Source organism: Mya arenaria, chromosome 11 (assembly GCF_026914265.1).
Source record: "Mya arenaria isolate MELC-2E11 chromosome 11, ASM2691426v1".
Lineage (NCBI taxonomy): Eukaryota > Metazoa > Mollusca > Bivalvia > Myida > Myidae > Mya > Mya arenaria.
The window spans coordinates 17143691-17171224 of record NC_069132.1 but is presented as its reverse complement, the minus strand read 5'-3'; the positions used below and the strand labels follow the sequence as shown (position 1 = coordinate 17171224).

Here is a 27534-nt window from a genome sequence, read left to right as displayed (position 1 = left end):
AAGTGCTTTGGCTATTTTCGAAATTTTGCTTAGATGGATGTGTGCAGACAACATGTTGAATTTGAATAATGACAATGACATAATGGAAATTTAGTATGAACATAGCATGTTGGAATTGTAGTGTGAACATGACATGTTGGAATTGTACTATGAACATGTCATGTTAAAATTCTAGTATGAACATGACATGTTGGTATTGTAGTGTGAACATGACATGTTAGTATTGTAGTGTGAACATGATATGTTGGTATTGTAGTGTGAACATGATATGTTGGTATTGTAGTGTGAACATGATATGTTGGTATTGTAGTGTGAACATGATATGTTGGTATTGTAGTGTGAACATGACATGTTGGTATTGTAGTGTGAACATGATATGTTGGTATTGTAGTGTGAACATGATATGTTGGTATTGTAGTATCAACATGACATGTTGGTATTGTAGTGTGAACATGACATGTTGGTATTGTAGTGTGAACATGATATGTTGGTATTGTAGTGTGAACATGACATGTTGGTATTGTAGTGTGAACATGATATGTTGGTATTGTAGTGTGAACATGACATGTTGGTATTGTAGTATCAACATGACATGTTGGTATTGTAGTGTGAACATGACATGTTGGTATTGTAGTGTGAACATGACACGCTGGTATTGTAGTATGAACATGACATGTTTGTATGGTAGTGTGAAAATGATATGTTGGTATTGTAGTGTGAACATGACATGTTGGTATTGTAGTGTGAACATGACATGTTGGTATTGTAGTGTGAAAATGACATGTTGGTATGGTAGTGTGAAAATGACATGTTGGTATTTTAGTGTGAACATGACATGTTGATATTGTAGTGTGAACATGACATGTTAAAATTGTAGTGTGAAAATGACATGTTGGTATTTTAGTGTGAACATAACACGTTGGTATTGTATTGTGAACATGACATGTTGGTATTCTAGTATGAACATGACATGTTGGTATTGTAGTATCAACATGACATGTTGGTATTGTAGTGTGAACATGACATGTTGGTATTCTAGTATGAACATGACATGTTGGTATTGTAGTGTGAACATGACATGTTGGTATTCTAGTATCAACATGACACGTTGGTATTGTATTGTCAACATGACATGTTGGTATTCTAGTATGAACATGACATGTTGGTATTGTAGTATCAACATGACATGTTGGTATTGTAGTGTGAACATGACATGTTGGTATTCTAGTATAAACATGACATGTTGGTATTGTAGTGTGAACATGACATGTTGGTATTCTAGTATGAACATGACATGTTGGTATTGTAGTGTGAACATGATATGTTGGTATTGTAGTGTGAACATGACATGTTGGTATTGTAGTATCAACATGACATGTTGGTATTGTAGTGTGAACATGACATGTTGGTATTGTATTGTGAACATGACATGTTGGTATTTTAGTGTGAACATGACATGTTAATTTTTTGTATGAACATGACTTGTTGGAATTGTAGTGTGAACATGACATGTTGGAACTGTACAATGAACATGACATGTGGAAACACTGTTGAAATGTGACAAGCCAAATGCTTTACGATATAATTTATTTGTACAACCATTCAATATTGAACAACAGACAGACGAACTTTTCACCTAAGATACATGTTGTTCAAGTGCATACTCATTCCCACTCTACATCTTATGACACATGTATGTACGATCGCCTCTCCAATCCACAATATAACGTGCAAATACTAATCATAACAGTGTAGTGCAAGACTGGTAGTGTTCGTCAATGCCATATACATTACTGAAATGGGCTTTGCTTGTTCTATAACTGTCAACAGTTTGTGCAATTTATTGTACTAAAATATGATGTGCAGTGATTAAAAGAAACACTATTGACTGCTTCACAGACTATGGAACCAAATATTTTAAAATGCATAAACAAGAATTACATGCAAACAATTGAGAAATTGTTAAAGTATTTCCGATATAAGCGGAATAATTACTCTTCAACGTACTCTTTACTCCCAATAACCCTCCCCCCCAATGAAAATAATAAAATGTATTTACAAGACGGAAAACTTTGGAAGAGGTCATTTACAATATGCCTATTTAAATGATTTTGATGGAAAACAGGACAATATATAGTTATGTCAGCCATGACCAGCAGTCGGATAGAAACATACATTGGTTCCAATGCATATGAGGCTGACAATAGTATCAATTTTGATTAATAAAATTAAACATTGCTTCTATTTATTGTAATAATGCCAATTAAACAGTTTCCTATCGCGATAGGCAAAACAGGTGGTTCACTCAGATTCGACTGAACGATGGAATATTTCGAATAGAAATAATCATACATACAGGTTAATGGTGGCGATACAGGCAAATACACTCATTTTATAGATTGAATATGATGTTTTCGATGAAGTAGCTGTAATGGCATTATAAGTCAAATTTGTGATATGAACCATAGTTCCTACCGAAGATGCATTTGAAAATATCAGAATGAACATAACGTGTACGCGAACCATGACTCTTCCGTTGACCAGAAGAAATCCCCTGTCCAAGTCATATGCAGAATAAAAGGACATGCGTAGAGAAAAATATCATGACATCCCTAAATGAATCATGTATCCTGGGCGTTGTCAGTCTAATCTCATAACCCCAAAAACACCCCGAAAAATGTGGGTGTAAATTTTGCATTCTTAAAAAGACAACGAACTACATAACCTTACTAGTATTTAAGCCCTAAAATAAACCAGTATTTAACTTAAAATGACAATAAACTAACATTAATTATAGAACTTTTGTTCTAGATAGTGGGATGTCATGAAAAGTTAGTGTAGAAGATGAAAAAGTCTAGTTATCAGCAAACTACTACAATATAGTATTGAGAAAAACGTTTCCGTAAATTGCACAAGAACGTCTCACATTCGAGAACAATTTGGTGTAGAGACTTGAAATAAGAAAACCAAAAGAGGAAAAGAGATTAATTGAATGATGCATTTTAGAAATGAGCAAAAATGAGGTCCGCCTCTGTAGTAGTTGTTATCGAATGTGAACGGTGCACACATACCCCGCAGTTGACGCATTCCCGCACATGGTTTCAATGTGGTTGCCTAAAATGGATTATTATTTGATGGTTATCATATTACCCTAACACCAATGACTACAAACAACCATATAATGCCTTGTTAATGATGTTCTGTACTATGCTGTACTTACCCACCGGTAGAGACGTTGCCACCACATACAAGAAATTCCCCACTGTCCAATTTGTATATGTTGCCTTAATAAAAGAGTAAGTTCAAAGAATAAGAGATAAGAGGTGAATCACACACTGTGGACGGAAACAAACATCACACCGATACTACAGACATAGCCTCGTTACATAGTAAAGGCAGGCACACGAATACTGTGCGGAGAAAAGAGGAAATGTCGAGTCATTACTGAGCATTTATTGTGACAGTTTCAAGAAAAAAAAAATATTTGAACATAAACCACAACGGTTTAAACTTGAAATATCAACATACAGTTTGCGAATCACCTCTCTAAGTGTAACAACAATAATGTTAGGCGCCAACGAATAAATCATCTAATGGCGTAAAGACATGTGTCTCTACGAGTTACAGAACATATTGTGATATTGTATATTATGTATTCACATATCAACACTCGGATCTTCAGTGAATGTTTAAATATTTAACAATACAATCACATAGCTTGAGTAAATAACGAATTAAAAGCCTGCAAAGTATAACATTGTAAAAGTTAAACATGGTGTATTCACGGTTACTTTCTGACAACAATAGTTGGCTTACAAATCACTTAAGGCAGTCAATTTATTACATGCTGATAAGCATCTTCCTATCAAGCTTATTTACAGAGTACACAAATATAGGTGTATTTTTTCATAATCTTTTTTCTTGTACTGTTCCGTGAAAGCATTTCATTTGAACAATTAGATTCAATCAAAATTAATCTTATAAAACTTACTTGTGTTAAGTGTGAAATTAGTCCACACCTCGTCGGTGACGTTTGGTCCGAGATTTTCACCGACGTTTAGAATACATTTATTGCGCAATCTCCCGCTATATAATTGCATACCGATCAATGCGAAGATTGATAACATGAATGACGTCAAAATGCCAACGTCACGTAATCTTATTACAGCTTCCAATAAGGCACCCACGATGGTTTTAAGACCTGAAAATAATTGAAACTATTAGCTGTTTTGTTCATACAGGGGTCTCAGTTCTACGATTAAGGTTTGCATAGCCACATTCCTTTTATTGTTGATACGGATCGCATGACTATGGTGCACAAACTGTCGATATGGAATACAAGATACTGTTGATACAGATACAGACAACATATCAGATACTGTCGATAAAGAATACCAGATACTGTTGATACGGATTGCATGAAACATATCAGATACTGTCGATAAAGAATACCGGATACTGTTGATAAGGATTGCATGAATAAATCAGATACTGTCGATAAAGAATACCAGATACTGTTGATACGGATTGCATGAAATATATCAGATACTGTCGATATAGATTGTAAGATACTGTTGATACAGATTGCGTGAAACATATCACATACTGTCGATATAGAATACCATATACTGTTGATACGGATTGCATGAAACATATCAGATACTGTCGATATAGATTGCAAGATACTGTTGATACAGATTGCGTGAAACATTTCAGATACTGTCGATATAGAATACAAGATACTGTTGATACGGATTGCATGAAATATATCAGATACTGTCGATATAGAATACCAGATACTGTTGATACGGATTGCATGAAATATATCAGATACTGTCGATATAGATTGTAAGATACTGTTGATACAGATTGCGTGAAACATATCACATACTGTCGATATAGAATACCATATACTGTTGATACGGATTGCATGAAACATATCAGATACTGTCGATATAGATTGCAAGATACTGTTGATACAGATTGCGTGAAACATTTCAGATACTGTCGATAAAGAATACCAGATACTGTTGATACGGATTGCATGAAATATATCAGATACTGTCGATATAGATTGTAAGATACTGTTGATACAGATTGCGTGAAACATATCACATACTGTCGATATAGAATACCATATACTGTTGATACGGATTGCATGAAATATATCAGATACTGTCGATATGGAATACAAGATACTGTTGATACAGATTGCGTGAAACATATCAGATACTGTCGATATAGAATACAAGATACTGTTGACACGATTTTCATGACAACATATCAGATACTGTCGATAAAGAATACCAGATACTGTTGATACAGATTGCATGAAACATATCAGATACTGTCGATATAGAATACAACATACTGGTGACACGATACGCATGACAACATATCAGATACTGTCGATATAGAATACCAGATACTGTTGATACAGATTGCATGAACCATATCAGATACTGTCGGTATAAAATACCAAATACTATTGATGCGGATTGCATGAATCATATCAGATACTGTCGATATAGAATACCGGATACTGTTGATACAGATTGCATGAAACATATCAGAAACTGTCGATATAGAATACCGGATACTGTTGAAACGGATCGCATGAAACATATCAGATACTGTCGATATAGAATACAAAATACTGTTGATACAGATTGCATGAAACATATCAGATACTGTCGATATAGAATACCGGATACTGTTGATACAGATTGCATGAAACATATCAGATACTGTCAATATAGAATACCAGATACTGTTGATACAGATTGCATGAAACATATCAGATACTGTCGGTATAAAATACCAAATACTATTGATGCGGATTGCATGAATCATATCAGATACTGTCGATATAGAATACCGGATACTGTTGATACAGATTGCATGAAACATATCAGAAACTGTCGATATAGAATACCGGATACTGTTGAAACGGATCGCATGAAACATATCAGATACTGTCGATATAGAATACAAAATACTGTTGATACAGATTGCATGAAACATATCAGATACTGTCGATATAGAATACCAGATACTGTTGATACAGATTGCATGAAACATATCAGATACTGTCGATATAGAATACCGGATACTGTTGATACGGATTGCATGAAACATATCAGATACTGTAGATATGGAATGTTTGACTTCATACCAGCTATTGTCAATATGGATTGCATGAATACATGCCTGACTCTATCGATACGAATACTATGAATGCATGTCTGATACTGCTGATACTGATTGTATGAATGCATGCCTGATACTGTTGATGTGAAATACATGTCTAACACTGTTGATACGAATTGCATGAATACATGTCTGACACTGTTGATACGAATTGCATGAATACATGTCTGACACTGTCAATATGGATTACATGGATACATACCTAATACTGTTGACACGAATTGAATGAAAATATGTCTGACATGACCGATATGGATTGCATGAATACATGCCTGATACTGTTGATACGGTTAACATTAATGCAATCTCGATACTGTTAATACGAATTGCACGAAGTAAAAGCAAGATTACATACGGTAGTCGATACTACTGCTAGTAATAGCGTGATTACATTCGGTAGTCTATATTACTGCTAGTAAGGGCGTGATTACATATTATGGTAGTCGATATTACTGCTAGTAAGGGCTTGACCATATATGGTAGTCGATACTACTGCTAGTAAGAGCGTGATTACCTTCGGTAGTCTATATTACTGCTAGTAACAGCGTGATAACATACGGTAGTCGATACTACTGCTAGTAACAGTGTGATTACATACGGTAGTCAATACTACTTCAACGAGGATTATATTTATACACACCATGGTACTAGAGCTACGGATTGAATTCATAATTACCTGATACGGTTACTCATTTCGTTACCGGTACTATATGTAGTTATGCATATTGTTTAAATTCAACCGACATTTCATGTACTCGTCCTATGCAGATTAAATGAACACATACCCGGTACTACTGCTACGGTTTTCAAGGCTCGAAGCACTCTGAAGGTTCGCAGGGCCGACAAATTACCCAGGTCCGGTACAAACATGGTCATATAACTGAAACATAGAAATTACCTGAGTCCGGTACAAACATGGTCATATTACAACAACTAACACATTTTGAGGATTGCTGTAGGTTCAAAATTAATTGTCCGACCTTCTTCCTTTGGCGCCTTCAGTTTTAATCCGGTTCAGCCGTTTGCGAAATAGATAATAAAACTATGCAATACAGATACCAACTGAGTGCAGACCAAGACGTGAAACATTAACGCAAAAATGGTTTTTAAGATAAATCAAAAAGATGAGATCAAAGTTGCTTCCTTTAAATTAATAATATTTGAACTATGAGACAAATAATCGGGATTCTCCTTTGTTTATCACTTAACAGGTTAAAGTAAGAGAGCTTTTTAGTGCCTTACGCGATGGCGATGACACCGAAATCGAGCCAGTTCCACGGGTCCCGTAGGTAGGTGAACGGCTTCAGGACGTACCCCCGGGCCGTCATCTTCACCACCGCTTCACACGTGTAGATGCCCGTAAACACGTACCTAGAAGGAACCGTACAGCAAACTCTCAACATGCTAGTTTAGCGCCACATAGAACTATAATTATTTAATTGAGGAACAAAACAGCTATTACTGAATTTGATTTAAATACACGTTCAATTGACTCTTTTGTTATATAATAATTTTTTTGTCAATGCAATAACCTATGCGTTTAAACTGGTAGGATTAAATATACATTAAATAGTTTACATTTGATGCACGAGACTTAATTAACCGTACTTAATTATATAAATACATTAAACATCTGGTATCGTATGTACGAAAAATCTGCAAATAAATAAGGTGCAAAAATCTATATGGTGTTTGTTCTGTTCAAATGGGTCTCATAAACCAACTATTGAAATTCTGTGTGAACGTATGAAAAAGGTTGTATTAATATTTCACAAATAAAAATCAAAGCACTGAAGGGAGGGACTACTCGTGCCAGTGGAGTATATTGTATTAGCATCTCTCTATATACAAAAGGGGCACACTATAAGTCTGCACCTGATAAATGCACAAAGTAACGTATTTATCTTAATGCATTATTATGTACAACTCATTTGACTTTAATAATCAAAATAAAAACAACATATTATTTGTGTACAGATAACAAATATTTAAATTTGGTTTTCAATTAATGGCTACGTGGTCATAAATTCCCCAGAAAACAAATATCGCTAATATCGCTAATATCGCTAATATTTTCTTATCTTTAAACAAATCATAGGCTTTTTTGTATTGATCTTAAGATGTAAAATGAGTTAAATATAATGAATTAAAATTAATACGTTTCTTTTGTTCATTTATCAAGTGCAAATCTAAAGTGTGCCCATTTAAGGGTAATACATGTAATTGGTGGCAGACAACGTTTCTCTATGACTACTAGCATAACTTGTATTTTTTTCTTTTATTGCGAACAATACGTCAAAGTACGAACATAATCTAGAAAGTTTCTGTTAGTAATTTTCCAAGATTACAAAACACTCAGAACTTTTACCCGTAAACTTACTCTAACGTATTGGATATATCCGGAGCAAAGTTCCAGGCCATTTGAACACAGTTTGCTATGATTGTGAGCATAACTAGCAGGCTAAACCGAGTGAGATATGTTAAGGAAAAAACTAAAAAGGGTGCACTCAAATTATATATGCTGTGAATTAATGCAAAATGTCCAACACAATATCATTGGCTATGTATGAAAGAAAGAATGAAAATACGTGTTCTAATATGTTCATCCATCAGTAAATTCCATTATAGAAATAAAATAATTATCTTTAGTAACAGATATGTTTAAGAGTGAGCCAGAATCCTCTTAATTGAAAGAAAGATTCGTATAGGTAATATACACATAGGTAAATTTATATCATGCAGACAAAAAACATGCAAACTGTCATGCATATTGTTCAGTAGATGCAGTCATAAATATATGTTTTTAAACACATTTAAGTTTCCACCAGCTTTGTTAATTTTGCTACACAGTCTTAAGGTAATGTAAGAAATGGAATGAATAAAATCATATAGACGTATACAGAGAAGTGGTGTTGAGAGATTTGAACGACTGCATGCAGAAAAGACAGGAAAAGTGTGAGACACATCAGTGCGTACACAAACAAGGTTAAATGTTATAAAACAGTGCAAGAAAATTGAAACACATCTATAGGTTGGTACGGAACCGTACGGTAGTTGGTACGGTAAAGTACGGTGATTTGCGACGTGCGAACTTACTCGGTCATATCTCCGCCAGGAGTCTCAATGAATGTCATAAATACACAATTGACAACAATTGTCAGGATAACCATTAGGCTAAAAAGAGTGGTCAATGTTAAGGTAAATAACAATGTGTTTCGAATGTCTTTAAATATGATAAACATTGCAACTTAAGCTTATTGTTATTTCGAGAGTATACAAGCACTTCATTGTTGTTTACAATTTAAATTATCAAAGGCAGTCGAATATATCCGTTTTAATAGTTATTATATAAGGAATACAGAACTCTGAAAAGAGATTAAAGAATTGTACCTGAAACCACAATATTTTAAAGCATATGTAGTTATACTTGATTCCACGCAATTTAACGAAACGTTGAATTATTTTCGTGGTTAATAAAGCTTTGTAAAGTTCGCATACAGTAATTATGCTATTAAAGCGACGGAACATATTTGCAACTAAATTGAAGCTGCAGATTAACTGAAACTGGACGCCGAATCTTAAGCAGTCACTGTAGTTACAATACATGATGCAAAGTACAAATATTATAAATATACAATAAGCATTCTCCAAATAAATTGAACCTAAATTAGACTAAAATAGATAGAATTGAGTCCAAGAAATTCAGCAAACCAGGCAACCAACACATTTAATAATTTTAGAGCGTTTAAAAAAGAAATGTATCCATTAAACACTATGGACTATTCAATCAGAACAATTCAGCCATTTCCGTCGAAAACAGCCTCGGATGTATATGAACGGTTTACAATGTCAGACCTGTATACATTTAACTACGCTGCAAGTTCATCGCGAAGTAATTTCAATTAGGTAGTTAAACATGAGGACTATTCTCTTCGAAATCTAATTTTGTATGCAAAAAAACACTTTAATTGCAATTAATTTGAACAAAGTTATACAAACTATACGTTTGAACACTTCAATTAATATTATTAATATAAAAATAATTGATTTTACGAACTACTTCTACTGATTCACCGGTATATATCCGAGGTAGTTTTCGATGGAAAATGTCCGAAGTATTCCGTTTTTGAAATGTTATGGCTACATGTCCTTAGCAAAAGCGTTCGCATGACAAAGGATATGGATGGACAAGAATGTAGAGCGCCGCCCTGCGGACGTAGTTGAATGGGGAGAGCAGGAAGAAGCCGTCTGTGGCACTAAATCGGAATATGGTCTTGTCCTTCCCGATCACCACGAACGTCTGCAGAAAAAATGGTTGTTGTTTTTTTCATGATGGTGTTGAGTTGGTTTTATTTATCATAGAGTTCCTTTCTGAGAAAGAAACCAGTACAGATGAACAGTTTCAGAGGCAAAGACAAGATACCAACACTTCTTGGGAGAGATGCATACTTTACCAACAGACCGATCTCACCATAAGTAGTGGACAGTTGCTCAAAGTATGAATATTGAATTCCATTAGTTTCAGTTAAAATGTCTACAAGTTCAACCAGTGTACTGATAATAAATGACGGGGATGTCGCCTAGGAACCGTCAGCGAAACTGGAGTCCACTGGGTTAAAACAAGTCTATGGGTTCCAAACACTTGTTAATAAATTGTACCACAATGCCCGTGATGTGTGTTGTATTGATTATCTGGTTGCATTAACAATAATGTCAATGCAAACTATACCCTACGCTCAAAAACACTTCAAAGAAATAATTCTATAACATTGAAGACGCGCTTACCATTTTGTTCATGTAGAATTCATCGATGTCTTCTAGGGGGCGCCCCACGTGTTCGGGCATGAAAAAGTCCTCAAGGGTAGGCGGAAGCTTCTTGCCCGCTTCCAACTTCGGGTTGGGTTTCATCTCCTCTTTGGGTGCCTCCTCCTCGTCGTCCGACTCCGCCGCCGCCTCATCCGCCGCCTTTTATGGTGGAGAGAACAAGATTAAAATGTTGAGTTTGTAAACTTCACTACTTACTTTGCATAATGGTTCTAGTGTTTTCTTGATACTCTCAATTTTGAAAACTGGGGTTGTCTCTATGCGTGTGTATGTTAACGGTTGCCCCATTGCATAGTAGTTACATTTACTAAGTTGATTTACTAATTTATTCTAAAACTTAAACACACCAGTAGGTTATGTCATTAGTACATGTACATAAAATACACATTTTAAGAAAGAAGATATGTGAAATATATAAAATGTTTTAAAGAAATACAGAACAAGGCTTTTACTCAACCATTCTCCCGCTTCAAGACAGGTTAGTAAAATACATATAGACAAATGTGTATGTATGTTTACACCATCATTTACCTGACAAAAGTTAACACTTGATGTATTGTGTATGATAACTTAAACACATTTTAGAAATATTTAGTTAGGTGGATCTTGCTGTCATGCAAAACAGAGCTACAAGGAACAAATGCAGTACAGTGTGTTAGTATTATTACAACTCTGGTTGGTGTTTTAACAATAGTTAGTAGGATAGGAACATCGGACGTGTATCTATCACGCAACAATTCATAACACACATTGCACGTACTCGGTAAATATGCAAAATACCATAACATATTAACTAGATACATAATCGAAATAAAATTCAGTTTATTTCGTTTGCATAACCAATTTGCATAAGCAATTATTAACCCGAATCCCACATGTGCACTGCTTGGGGGCAATCTTTAAATGTAAAGTCTGGAGAGAAGTAATCTAATGGAAAGAGTTTGTTTTAAGCCAGATAGCATTTCAACAGCCACACAACTGCTCTCCAAACTTCACAGGAGGGAACAAGATACCCGGACGATAATCACGTGATAGGCGGATGGTAATGTGACGGCTTACCAGCATTTTTAACTCCTCCTCCTGTTCAATGGAGCACTAATAATTAACCAGTCTAGTCAGTTTTGAACTTTAAATTATTTATTAGAAACATCATTAATAAATCAATTAATATACAATTGTGTTATCATGGCAATATCGACATGTAAGATCTTCGTTCTGTGCTTGTTAAAGGGACACGTTTGGTTCCAATTCCGGACGCACCTGTCAAATATGCAGTCATGTTTTTGTCGCTCAATCCCTTACAGAACATGAATGAAATATTTGTATTTTTGTACTAAAAAAGATAATAAACTGACCAAATCATCTTCCATGTTCTACCCTAGAGTGCTTAAGTAACATTTTAGATAATTACATTTCCAAGTTCGCCTCATTACTCACATTCCTACCATTACAATGGATAAATATTTGATTTTTACATGTTTGCAATTGGTTGTTTCCGCCTGCTTAATCAATTTAATCAATTAAGCTTTACACTAAGACACTTAATGGAAAACTGATCAATGGAGCTAAAGCCTACGGCATTTGCTCATAAACGACAGGATCGCAGGATGGCATCCGATGCCCACATGTGCAGGGGCATGTATTATTCATTGTTTGGGAATAACTAACTATACAGCCTCGTAGCATTACGGTCCATGTAACCTCTCAAACAAAACTATGCATATTGGGGTTTATCTAGCGGTCCACAATATAATTAATGTTCTGAACAGTTTTTTTTTACTTAAACCTTGCATTGAAGATTAATTATGCTTACTATGCATATTAATATGCTTATAAAGCTAGGGTTGTGTGAAGGTTCTGTCTATATGTAAAGGTACCCGTCTGTCACTCCGGTTTATATATCTTCCGTATGTTCTGTGAAAGACAGTGTGATATTTATATCACGGTGTCGTGAAATATACATTTTATACATCAGTACCGGGTTTGCAACGCTAAAACTATCAAAACAAATTTTGTCCAGATGTATGTATATTCTGACTTGTATTTCTTGTATTTCAGAAGTGACGAGATTGCTGGTAATGCTGACCTAACAAACGCAGAGACGTTTGTAACAAAACCACCCGTGCCTTGATATACCTTAGTTACCCGTTTTCGTGCTGTCAACATTCGACCGATAAACTGGAGGTTTGGTGGCCACTTGCAAATGTCACCGAAAATACTAATCGCAATCAAATACAGAACCTTTATTGTTAAAACGTCAATGTCCACTTGTTGATCCCGTCCTATATCCACGTGCGCATGATAGCGATGCAGACGTACGCATTTCTCGTCAATTGTAATAACATAGTTATTTTTTTTAAAGGGTTAACGTCAATTAGTGTATTTCATCTCACATTTTTATGCGCGGGGCATATACCTGAGTATCGAACCTCAATATGATTGCGTGAAACAAACAAACATAACAAGGTCAGTATATCAGCTGTATACCTTGGCGGCGGCCTCCTCGGCGATTCGTCTTTCCATGTTGAAGAGTGACGCGCGGGTGAAGGGCCGGAAGGGTGTGAACTCCTCACTTTCCTCCACCTCCCCCGGACCGTCCCCGCCACAACTACCCATCCTGTCAGCACTCGCTCTGCAATGATACAGGCAAGTAATTTGTAAAATACATTGTAGTAAAGTTACCAAAACTCGTTCTATCAATCGAAAATAAGATATCCATTCTGTACACAATCGCTCTTAAAACGTAAACAAGATATCCATCATGTCGTGCCCTTTCTGAAATAAAGCGCACATATCATTTGTAAAATACTTCATATCTGTGCTCGCTCTAAAATATCATTAAATGTACATATTCTGTACACACTATCCCTGAAAATACAATCGGGTATAATTACTTGTAAAATACATCTAAGTACATTACAACATTTAGCCCACGCTAACTCTACAATTCCCTCTAAAAAAGAGTATCGTCTATGTTAATGGCATGTTCGTCAAGACACCCTTCCTGCCATTGTTCATCCGAACGATAAGGGCAACGCCCTAAATGTTCATGTTGGCCCATAGGACAAAGGTAACATCTTTCCTGTCCACGTTCGCCCGTATGACAAGGATAATACCCGCACTGTCTATGTTTGTCCGAATGACATGGGTAACACCCGTCCTATTCATGTTCGCCCATAAGACAAGGATATCATCCGTCTTATCCACGTTCTCCCATAAGACAAGGATATCACCCGTCATGTCCATGTTCTCCCATAAGACAAGGATATCACCCGTCATGTCCATGTTCTCCCATATGATAAGGATATCACCCGCCATGTCCATGTTTTCCCATAAGACAAGGATATCATCCGTCCTGTCCATATTCTCCCATAAGACAAGGATATTACCCGTCATGTCCATGTTCTCCCATAAGACAAGGATATCACCCGTCATGTCCATGTTCTCCCATAAGACAAGGATATCAGCCATCCTGTCCACGTTCTCCCATAAGACAAGCATATCACCCGTCCTGTCCCCGTTCTCCCATAAGACAAGGATGTCACCCGTCATGTTCATGTACTCCCATAAGACAAGGATGTCACCCGTCCTGTTCACGTTCTCCCATAAGACAAGGATGTCACCCGTCATGTTCATGTACTCCCATAAGACAAGGATGTCACCCGTCCTGTCCACGTTCTCCCATAAGACAAGGATATCACCCGTCATGTCAATGTTCTCCCATAAAACAAGGATATCACCCGTCATGTCCATATTCTCCCATAAGACAAGGATATCACCCGTCCTGTCCACGTTCTCCAATATGACAAGGGTTACACCCGTCCTGTTCCTGTTCGCCCATAAGACGAGGATATCACCAGTAATGTCCATGTTGTCCCATATGACAAGGGTATCACCCGTCCTGTCCATGTTCGCCCATAAGACAAGGGTATCAACCGTCCTGTCCATGTTCGCCCATATGACAAGGGTATCACCCGTCCTGTCCATGTTCGCCCATAAGACAAGGGTATCACCCGTCCTGTCCATGATCGCCCTTAAGACAAGGGTGTCAACCGTCCTGTCCATATTCTCCCATAAGACAAGGATATTACCCGTCCTGTCCATGTTCGCCCATAAGACAAGGGTGTCAACCGTCCTGTCCATGTTCGCCCATATGACAAGGGTATCACCCGTCCTGTCCATGTTTGCCCATAAGACAAGGGTAACATTAGTAGAATGCGTCGTAATAAAGCTATCCATGTCCGTGCTTGTTGTAAAAAGTGGAGTGCTACCATGTATAAAATCCTCTTTCAGTTATGTTTACGTTGTCTAAGAAATATATCTAAGTAGGCTTTTGCAACGAGGCTTCATACAATGTACATGTTATCTGAATGTGTTTTATATGGACTTGGTACATTTAGATATCTTATTATTTTTGTTATTCTTGGGCTTCAATATGTCGTTAAAACAAAAAAGAAAAAAATATAGAAGTTGAAGAACCACTGGTACACAACAAGCAGGAAGACGCGCAAACTGTTGCATTCCAGTTGCATTCGCACTTTTGGTGATTCCAAATTCTATATTATAAAAACCGACCGAAGGTGCACACATGTGCCGTCATGTTCATGTAACCAAGCCAAACACCGTTCAATAAAACATTTAAAGTTTTTGTTCCTCCGATCCTCAAGGAACACAGGAGACATTATATGAATAATCACATAGATCTTCCCGAAAGCCGACTAGAACAATTTTGAGACTCACCATAAAACAGTATTCATTCAGTTTTGTATTAACTATTCAGCACACTGAAAACACGTGATATTGTTTCCAAGACCCGGCTTTATTGGGAAAATGTCAAAGTTTCGATGAATGTAATACTTCTTACCGAATTAAGAGGAGCGTTTTGTGCTGCTACTCTCGGGAATTTCGAAAGCTCCGAAGAAAGCTACGTGTTTGCAGATGTACTGTACTGAACCGTACTCGACTGGTAGGAGTGCAACTTGTTTGAAGGCACCATGGATAGCCCCAAGTGTGTATCAATGCAGTCATTAAACTCAAATCACCATCGAAGAAGAAAACAAAATAAAATTTGTAAAAGAACTGCATGAAAACATTGACCACTCAAGCATGACACTGCATGTGAGGTGTCACGGAAATTCACCGGGAAACTATCTTGAACACAAAAACGGAAAAGCGGAGGAAGTCAGCCTTTTATGCATTTGGTAAAAAACTGCACGTTTAATAACGTAACCTTAATAGTTTATGTTCAATTCATGTATTTCTGTTTTCTTTCGTGAGCATATTAAATTTTGGCATGCGTGTACACGGGTAAATTTGCATACTTGAGAAGACAAAACAATGCAGTTTATTATTCTATTTGTTAAAAAGAACGGACAATACTGTCCGCAGTCCCAATTGGTCGAACCTGCCACAAACATGATACTGGATTTCAGCAGCCAAACTGCTAGGGCGTATTTCTCTGTCTCCTAAAATTATAAAGCTCATACCAAAGCTAGCGTATAGCCATTTTTTCTTTCTAATTATGTCTGAACATTCAACATTTCGGGCCTTAAACGGTCGGAAAGAACTAGCTCAATATGTCCATCATTATCGTCTGCGCTCTTTAAACCAACCCATACCCCCTGGCAAATATTTAAATCGATCTCATATTAAATCAATCTGAAGGATGGTAAGGTAATAAACAAGTAGACGTTTACCATCCAAAAGACGCGAAGGAATTCGCGAAGGCAAAGAAAATATTGATAATACAGTTTTCAGAGTTCTTGGACCATTTTAGATCAATCCCATTTGAATTTCACTGCAAATCGATAGAGCATATTAAGCACTCGGCTCAAGCACAGCGTTGAAAGGCACAGCCGAGTCACGCGAACATTAGTCTGATTATAAGGAAAGAAGCAACATAAATATCAAACGTTCGCTAAGATAGACGCAATAAACTCGTCACAAGTTTTATACTGGTCTACCGATTGATGGTGTACTTTGTTTTAAAGCGTTTTAATAGCAAAATCGAAAGCAATTGATGGGCATCGACCTGATAGAAATAGTCGGAGAAAAATGTACGCACAAATTAATTGCTTCAGCTACTGGTCCTTGATTTTAGAAATAATGTCAAATAGCATTGTTACTAAGCAAGGGAAAACCAGTGATTTTCAGTATTGGATTATTCATATATTCATACATGTCGAGAAAGGAAAGTTAGTCTAATTTTAAACTTTTTATGTCAACTTGAAGAATAATCATTTGGGTCGGTTTTAAAATTTTGAGAAAACAATCTTGCATTTCTAAAAGCAAACATGTTTTAATCAAACAATAGCTTTATCGAATAGTATTTCAAAGAAGATTTTTACCATATTCAAGCTCATTTAGGTTTAACACAATTTTACCAATATGTGTTCAATTCCTTCATACATCAATTTGAAGCTGAGTCAGAAATGTTCAGTTTAAGCAGAACGACACCACGCTTGGTATTGGAACCATTTATGAGAAAATAATTTAAAACATTCCAGTACTGTTAAGGGTTTAATAGGGTTTTGACAGATTATACTTAAACTTAGGGATGCTAACAGAATTGTGTGGTATACTATGGCTATGGTTATAGGACAAAAAACATTAATGGGAGAGAAATGGGGTGAGATGTAAGTAAATAAAAAGAAGAGTTTCAGCTGAAACAATTAATCAATCTGGTGACATAACTCTTAACTTCGCTATCTCCACAAAGCCTTTATTAACTGTATGTGCATCATATGTGTAATAAGTGAATCATCGGAATCAACTATACATATGCGCCATATGTCTGGCACAGACACTGTATGTAAACACATTGTGATGACTGAAATGTCGCAAAACGGTTCATTATGACCCATTAATTGTACATTTATCACGTCGAAGACTTTCGATTACATCAGAATAATAGAATGTGCGTTAAGTACCCTCGTGCACTAGACCCAGTGACATTAATAAGAAACAAAATGTGGGATTAATTAGTCGACTGTAACCATCCTGAATGCCGTTTCTTCGAGTGTTTAATTCATGAAACATGCCAACTAACCTATACTAAGGCCAGGTGGGTACAACAAGCTCACATCACATGGTTTCAATTATACACATTGCTTCTCCTGGCTGCCTGTCGTCGGGATCGGAATACCTTTTATATGGATGCATTAAGATAATCAACAACTGCAAATATGTTATTAGCGCGTCTATCCAAAGAAGGAATCATGTTTATGTACAGTAGCAATGCACTTGCCAATGTTTTCAAATTTGTTTGTCATTATAACTTTTAAAATTACCGATAATCAACCTGGTTTAGGAACTCCAATTGCTCATTGGAGACAAAAATGGTAATATTATAGGACGTTTTCTGGCGACCTTCTGAAATACTTGGGGAAAAATGCATTATTAGTTTGCCCTTCTTTTGTCGGATGAAGAACAGATATATATATATAAATATGTATTCAAATGCATTTCTGTACAGTAATGGTTTATCATCAATGTGAATGAATTTTTGTGTACGATTATTTACACGACATTATGACTTAGTAAAATAACCGTACAACTAGCAATTGACAGTAATGTTTATCTTTTTTAATGTCGTCCAACTAGCAATTAACAATAATGTTAGTCTTCTTTAATGTCGTCCAACTAGCAATTAACAATACTGTTAGTCTTCTTTAACGTCGTCCAGCTAACAATTAACAATGATGCTAGTCTTTTTTAATGTCGTCCAACTAGCAATTAACAATAATGTTAGTCTTCTTTAATGTCGTCCAGCTAATATTAACAATAATGCTAGTCTTCTTAAATATCGTCCAACTTGCAATTAAAAATGATGTTAGTCTTCTTTAATGTCGCCCAACTAGCAATTAACAATGTTAGTCTTCTGAAATGTCGCCCAACTAGCAATTAACAATGTTAGTCTTCTTAAATGCCGCCCAACTAGCAATTAACAATGATAGTCTTCTGAAATGCCGCCCAACTAGCAATTAACAATGTTAGTCTTCTTTAATGCCATCAAACTAGCAATTAACAATAATGTTAGTTTTTTTAATGTCGTCCAGCTAGCAATTAACAATAATGTTAGTCATCTTCAATATAGCCCAACTAACAATTAACAATGTTAGTCTTCTTTTATGTCGTCCAGCTAGTAATTAACAATAATGTTAGTCTTCTTTAATGCCGTCCAACATTCAATTAACAATACTGTAAGTCTTCTTAATTGTCCTCCAACTAGCAATTAAAAATAATGCTAGTCTTCTTTAATGTCGCCCAACTTGCAATTAACAATAATGTTAATCTTCTTAATTGTCGTCCAACTTGCAATTAACAATAATGTTAGTCTTTTTTAATGTCGTCCAGCTAGCAGTTAACAATAATGTTAGTCTTCTTTAATGTCGGCCAAGTTGTAGCAATTGACTCATTATGGTAGACATCTTTAAATAATGCCGTCCAACTTGCAATTAACTAATAATGTTAGTCTTTTACAATGCCGTCCATTTAGCAATTAACTAGTCATGTTAGATATCTTTTATGCCGTCCAGTTAGCAAATATCTAATCATTTTAGTCTTGTGCAATGCAACTAAGACCTAATGGCAATCAGGCAAAAGAGAAACAAACATGTAGTAGGAAGAGTTCACTTTCATAGCAATGCTAATGCAGTAATTGGAATAACTTCAGGATAACCCCTTGACACTACTGGTCGACAGGCACGAACAAATTGAGCAACATGAATAATTATGATTTCAATATTAAGTGTCATATATTAAATTCAATCTTATTCAGAATTTAAAGTAACCATAAAATAATTGATCTTGACAATTATATATTAAATGCACATGGATAACAAACCAAATGTAAAAAAGTTACCCGTTCGAATCGATCCGCTGTGTACAACTTTCAGTCCAATCAGGACATATGGTGTGACAATGGTTACCGATACAGTTCGTCATCCATCGACAAGTCTTCGATTTAAGGTAGCACACCCCTAATGAAAACCTCCACTTGAAACTCTTCAATTTTTATGCTTTAGCCTATGTTGTTAAGCACGGGACTACAAATCTTTTGAGGGTTTCGAAGGTAGTGGTTCGAATCCAGTCAGAAGCACACATTTTTTTTTTTTGGTTTTCATTAGCTAACATTTTTTTTACAAAAGTTAATATTTTCTTTCATGCTTTACGATGAAATATGGGGTTTAAACAGTGAAATAACAACAGTGAAAATATCAATTTGCAAAATAAGGAGTGAAAATATCAACTTTCAGAACTACTTTTAAATTCCTTTGTTGATACATGTACTTGCCTTGATCAAAACAGAACATTGGACTTCAGTAAATTATGTCAAAAAATGTTAAAAAAAAAGAAAGAAATATTTTATAAATTTAAATAAATATATAATTGGAAATTAACAACTTACCATTTATAACCGGTTATCCCGTTTATCAAACATTTTACTGATCTTTGAAGCTGAATGTTCGAACATTTGCTTTCATACCAAACAAATTACAGACAAAAACAACTGTTCGAACATAAATAAAATTTTATATCCTCGTTCGAATGTATTTTGAACTGTTAACCGTTTGTAGTAAGTAAAATGAGCTTCCAGGAGAATTCACACAATTCACAGATAGATCCGATATTTTTTACCCCACCCACACCTCAAAATGTGTCAACAAACTAGCGTGGCATTTACTCTTTATCTGGAAAACAAACATTTTAAATCGAAACAGACTGGTCTCTGACAGTAATATGACTGAATATTAACTTACTATAAAAACGCGCGTACATGCAGTCTTAAACTAAGAAGAATGGTTAAAATCCAATGAGTATCCACATTTGTTTTGCTAACACATTTGACCTTCCAAATTTTCATTCTTTAAATAGCGGCGTAGTAATTTGGTTTTGTATTCATGCCCATCTTAAAATAAAAAGTGTTTTCATTATTTTTTGGAACATATGTGCACTAATAATACTTCATTGTTAACTGTTCATAAAGCTTTGCAATAAAAAAACAAGCGAATATTAAGCTATAAGAATGAATAGCAGAGAACTATTTCTCAGCAAACAGAAAGTAGAAAAGTTGACAGCTATAACTATGCATGAGGGGCGCCCCACGGGTAGCGGCCTATAGCCCACCCTTTTCAAAAAAGGGGGTAATTCAGAAATAAATAAAAATCAAATAAAACTCCGAAAATAAGCATAAAAGAAACAGAAAACTTGTTTATTTCAGTGTAAGATCGTATTTTATTTTACTCGTGATCATAAAAAAATACATTTTCACTCGTGGCTTCGTCACTCGTGAAAATATGTTTTTCTATGACACTCGTGAAATAAAATACGATCTTACACTGAAATAAACAAATATCCTCTATGTATTTTCATTAAAAAGTAATTAAATACATTTTTACACATGAATATCAGCTTCTGTGAAGATTTTTTTAACTTGCAGGCACGGCTGTAATAGGTGGTTGGGAATTACAAACTTTGTTGTTGTTTTTTAAAATGAGACGGTAAACATTTTGATTTTTTGGCATAATGTTGCAAAAGATTAAAGATAATTATTATTAAAGAACAGATCATGAGTATTTCTAGAACTTGTTTTTTTTTTTTGCTTTTAAAAATCGATGTTCCACTTTTACGCGGTCAAAACAGTATGTTAAAATTGAAATACAATACGGCTATTTCAGTTCAGTATGATTATATTTGTTGGTGATGTGATCAATAATGTATTATTTCTGAAAGCACATATAATTCTTGTTACTCTGAAACCAAACTATTACCAAAATGTTGAAAATAAATGAAATAAAGGATTGTTCTTGTCTCTCGGGTGAAGTCGTTTTTATCGACAATTCTGAAATGGGGGTAGGGTAATTCAAATTTAAATAAAATTGTAAATTTCTTTTAAATTTCGTTTATGATGCAAATGATACACATTAAGAAATTATCAAGCTGATCATAGTTTGAAATGGTGCCCATTAGGGGTGTGCTACCTTAATTAATATTAATTTCTTACCCGTAAAAATGTATGCTACTTCCGGCGCTACTTTTTATTATTTTTTACAATCAACTTGTGTTTAGACCGTGTCAAGTTAGAATTTTACACTGATAAAAGGCTTTCAATAAAATTTAAACTTATTCCTAATCAAACTTTAACTTAAAAATGTCAATCTATGTGACATAAAATATTATGTAACAAGTGTTAACTTACTTTATCCAAACAAAACGGGGGGGGGGGGGGGGGGGGGGTAGGATGTCACTCTCTAACGTAAAATAACCGTTTAAAAGGGGTTTGCTTCAGATACATATGTATGTAACTTCTTTGATATTTTATAATATGGATCAAAGTTTGGGAAATGATCTCTTACCAAAAAGAGTTTAAACGTCTAGCATCGTATTTATTTTAGTAAAACTTGTTCAATTACAAAACAGAAATTATAAGTAAGCTTAGATTGAATTCCAGCTGGGTATTTTCCCCAAAATACAACACCTGAACAGTCACGTAATTGAAGAATGATTGTCGGAATAAACATTTTTTTCACTTCTAAAATTGGTTGCGTGGATGCCTTCGGTAACATTGAATATTGAACGAATGTTACACAACAACGATTACATGCATGTTTAATGTTGGCCTGCGTAGTTCTCGTTTGTTTCGTTCTTTGATGTTGCACCGTGGTCATCTAGACCAAGGTAGTATTACTCTGCTGTGTTTTACGACTGTACATGTCCCGGTAGTTTCATTAGTTTCTTTTCAAACCTAAACTACCCAACTGGTGAGTCATGATCTGCACCGAAGGTAACATGTTGCATTGAACATGCATCGGTGATTGATTTGGTACATCATGCATCGGTGATTGATTTGGTACAACATGCATTAGTGATTGATTCGGTACAATGTGTTAATTAAATATGGTTACTGGTAAATCATCTTACAAGCAATCACGCTCACTTGTTTCGAATTGGCTTTATCGTTGTGCCATTAAGGGCATTCAGCAGGGCAAAGGTGGGTGGGGAAGGCCTAGAATAGTTGTCAGGAGAAAATCATATATACTTTGCAACATGCTTTGGTGTAATAAGGAGTTGAGCATAATTTTTTATTTTTTGATCAGATTTTGGCTCAAAAACATTTGCATTTTTTTTGGAAAAGTTTGTCGACACTTTATATATGTCAAAATTCTCCACACTACACCATCAACAATGTATTGTCAAAAAAGAACAATATGTAATGTAATGAAATGAAAAAAAAGATAATTAAATTCATTTCGTTGTAACGAAATGCAAACATAAACTTAAGATAGAAGCAATCACTATAAAACCGAATATTTTGAAATAACACATATTCATTTTGTAGAAAGACTTTTCCGAAAACACGCAAGTGCTTTTTGTGCCAAAATCTGATAAAATATTATGTCGTAAAGTTTGCTAAACTCAATACAACACCGATGCATTTTCGAATGGAAGGATGCATTTTGTATCCTAAATATTAACTTCAAAAGAAAAGAAAAAAACTAATTAAAAATGAAACATTTAATGTTTTTTTTCCTTCAAACGAACTGTCGAGGAAGGCCCTTTTTTGAGATCCCAGTAAGATGTTGGCTCCTGGGCATGTCCCTGTAGTTTGCACTGAATTTATGGCAAGTTTGAAAGAAGCTACTGTCTTGTATGGTCAATGAATGTCGAAGAATGGTCTATTTAAAATAGCCGACTTACCACTTATGGCGCAGTGGTGTCACAATGTGTCACGGTGATGTCCACCCGCGGCTACCGACTGTCTTCTGCGTGCCAGCCCGCATCCGCCTCTGTAATTTGAGATTCACATTTATTACACATAGATGCATGTCTTAAATCCCTAGTCCCCATGATAACGAAGAAGATAACATTTCAAGGTGGATTCATTAAACACATCTTAAACTGCCATTGTCCAGAACAAAATATAGGAACTCCAAAGTGTACCAAGGTTACACAGTACTAATGCTTTGTAAACGGTCTACAGGACGCCAGATATTGTAAATATTGTTTCAAATGTCAATTACTACGCTCAGAAAGGGATCGAAAGCAAAGCCATCCTTGGGGAAACATATACAGCTTCTAAAGGTCAAATGCATCGACTGGCAAAGTATGAGTAAGTTGAAATCGCAAGTCCTATTGATTCCTCCTGTTACAAAAGGTATTTTACTTCTGATAAAGGACAAATAAATACTTTTAGAATCTATACTGACTATTCATCTAGCAGAGAACACATGCGACATGTTATATAATTATAAAAACAACAACATGTGGATGGGCCATGAACATAATTATGAAACAATGAAGCAGCAACAAATCAGTCCCAATTTTTGCCACGGACCATAACTATTATCATTTCAACAAATTAACATTGCTATGTCATGGCAATGGTAGTCGATCGAATGAGGACACGACTCTTATCCTATTAACATGTTTTGGTATACATGTTGAAGAAAATGGTTATACAATAACCGAACTTAACCTTTGGACACTTCCCCTCGTTAATGTTAATTAATATTTATTTAAATGTATTCCATTACAGTATGTGAGCCTGCACTAAGAATGAAATCGCCGTGCTTTGTTATTTCATTGCCATCAGTTTTGTTCGATTTGTTCACAACGTGAAACCGACATAAAAAAGCTATTGTTAACAGATATAAACTAATGTTTCTTTCCTATTAATATTTTATATACACCATATCGAGACTATGTACGATGGAAGGTGATGGAACAATTAATCGATAGTTGGTATTATGGTAAGTGTCCCGGTTGCGGCGTTTTCTCGCATTTTCTATGAACTTGCAGGTCCCCAGACACACACACGGGTACATGTAACAGTAATTGATTCCGACATACGGCCGGCTTCAAATCCTCTTCAGTTTAGATCTCAAGAAAATATTCTCGATATTTCCATCAAATTATGGCGCTATTTTAAGTATGTGTCTTGGACTCACGCTTGGAAAGATAAACTTTAAAACAAAACTGAAAATGGCCCGGTCCTTACAATGCATATTTTGCCTGCCCAACAGTTCTCCAGGAGTATTGATTTCCTAGGCTTGCCAGGAACAACTGTCTGCTTCCTATCAAATATGTATGTGTCAAAATTCAACCAAATACTGGGATGACCCTATATCCTGTCAGTAATGTAACCAAATGCTTGGCTGACCTTATTTCCCTATTTCAAGTTAGCAATTTAACCAAATACTGGTATGACCCCATAGCTCGTTAGTAATTTAACCAATTACTGGTATGCCCCCATATCCTGCAAGTATTTAAACAATATACAAGTCTGACCCTGCATCCCGTTAGTATTTTTGGCAAACTTTGCTTTTTTAAAATTACTCAAAGTTTTCTTTCTAAACTTCTTTCTTATATATACGTGTGATAACCAGTAGACACTGACTTGTAACGTTTTGTAACTGCTGATATTTGCTGACCTTTTCATTCAACCAAATTGACTAAAATATATGATCGGTCAATCTCAGAAATTAATCAAATTAACATTCAACTTACTTACCCATCATTAAAATGTCAACACCAAGTAACATGTTCTTTAACGTGTTTATAACTGGTATCTGTTTAAGTGGTATATATATTATTGCTATGTTTATAATAAGTATGTGTTTAATTGGTATGTGTATAATTGGTATATGTATAACTGGTATGTGTATAATTGGTATGTGTATAACTGGTATGTTTATAACTGGTATGTTTATAACTGGTATGTGTTTAATTGGTATGTGTATACTTGGTATGTGTATAACTGGTATGTGTATAACTGGTATGTGTATAACTGGTATGTGTATAACTGGTATGTGTATAACTGGTATGTGTATAACTGGTATGTGTATCATTGGTATGTGTATAACTGGTATGTGTATAATTGGTATGTGTATAACTGGTATGTGTATAATTGGTATGTGTATAACTGGTATGTGTATAACTGGTATGTGTATAACTGGTATGTTTATCATTGTTATGTGTATAATTGATATGTGTATAATTGGTATGTGTATAACTGGTTCGTGTATAACTGGTATGTTTATCATTGGTATGTGCATAATTGGTATGTTTATCATTGGTATGTGTATAATTGGTATGTGTATAACTGGCATGTGTATAACTGGTATGTGTATAACTGGTATGTGTATAACTGGTATGTTTATAATTGGTATGTTTATAATTGGTATGTGTTTAATTGGTATGTGTATAACTGGTATGTTTATAACTGGTATGTGTATAATTGGTATGTGTATAACTGGTATGTTTTTAACTGGTATGTGTGTAATTGGTTTGTGTATAACTGGTATGTTTATAAATGGTATGTGTATAACTGGTATGTGTATAACTGGTTTGTGCCAAGTGTTTCAATGAAGCGCTTTATCGCTTGTTTGAGAATAGGAAAACCCAACGACTCGTTTAAAATGAAATGAAGACTTTCTCGCGAAAATACCTTGCGGAGCAATAAGGAAATATTTATGATTTGTTTATGATTCACAAATTGTAGAACAACGGTTTATTATTACTCACCCTATTTCATAACATGAGTTTGAGTTTCTCGGTGATTTTGACAATGCTTTTTCATGCAAAGTCAAAATTAAGAAAATTAATACAAACATTTCATTCAGGTATTCTATGATGTGGGTTTTCAGATGATTTTACCTTCTATAATGAACGGTAAGTATGTCAAATCAAAGCCGCAAAAAAGAGTTGAACAATTACATACACGGCTACAGTAATGAAGATGCAATACGTTATTATTTGCATTGTTGATGTCAGTAAAAGCCCGGACTGGAGCTCTGTATTACAGGAATTGATTCTTACATTGATGATGTATCGAGTGCAGTTTTAGTGACTGGGAGATGATGTACTCATATTGATCTTTAGTACCATCGATATACGACAGCCACAAGATCAGAGAGTCCCAGATCAAAGCCTGGAAAATTATTATATACACACGTACCTGCATGTAACTATTGCAGTATCATTACCTTGAAGATGGACGTGTCTAAAGTTTACAACAAAATACTAACAGCACTTGTAGCTTCATAGTTTCGTTCCTATATGCCCACAGGCCCATGGGCGCTTTCTGTTCCATTCTCGTATCAGCGATCGTATAGTTCGATCACTTTATGAATCAGTATCATCTAGCCGAAACACATCTAATAATCACGTGGTAAGACGAAGAATGTGAATTTACATGAAAACGTTCAGTAACAGTTTTGATAATACCATAATATCCAACCAAAACTCTCCTCCTTACAATTATTTTGTCGTATGTTAATAAGACGGGCCCAACAATTGTGCGTAGGTCGTCAGCTACGATGAATTACGTCAGTATTCTTGCAAAACCAAACACGACTCTACCATGATAGTTTTCGACACTAAAGAAGATCATTTGGTAGCAAGACATTTTTAGTTTAGTTAAAATGGTTTTGTTGCTAAGTCGTTTGAACTAGAGATTAAATGTTCAACCTTTGAATTGAAAAAAAATCATCTAAATAG

General features: G+C 35.3%; 1 protein-coding gene across 14 annotated transcripts in view; it reads right to left on the bottom strand.

Moving 5' to 3' along the window:
* The window catches only part of LOC128207716 (sodium channel protein para-like), a 73868-nt gene that overhangs the window by 27891 nt on the left and 18443 nt on the right, over nt 1-27534 (bottom strand). For 9 of the 14 annotated variants that reach the window (XM_052910812.1, XM_052910813.1, XM_052910810.1 and 6 more), the window contains exons 2-11: nt 23734-23822; nt 13522-13666; nt 12094-12114; nt 10996-11175; nt 10393-10510; nt 8591-8681; nt 7453-7581; nt 6996-7090; nt 3992-4201; nt 3221-3284 (exon numbers count right to left, since the gene is read on the bottom strand). In XM_052910812.1, coding sequence (XP_052766772.1) covers nt 3221-3284; nt 3992-4201; nt 6996-7090; nt 7453-7581; nt 8591-8681; nt 10393-10510; nt 10996-11175; nt 12094-12114; nt 13522-13650 — 1037 coding nt within the window. In that variant the 5' untranslated portion in view covers nt 13651-13666; nt 23734-23822. Of the gene's footprint in view, nt 1-3071; nt 3115-3220; nt 3285-3991; nt 4202-6995; nt 7091-7452; nt 7582-8590; nt 8682-9306; nt 9389-10392; nt 10511-10995; nt 11176-12093; nt 12115-13521; nt 13667-23733; nt 23823-27534 lie in introns of those variants that run through there. The other 5 variants (XM_052910817.1, XM_052910822.1, XM_052910819.1 and 2 more) reach the window with 3 other exon arrangements.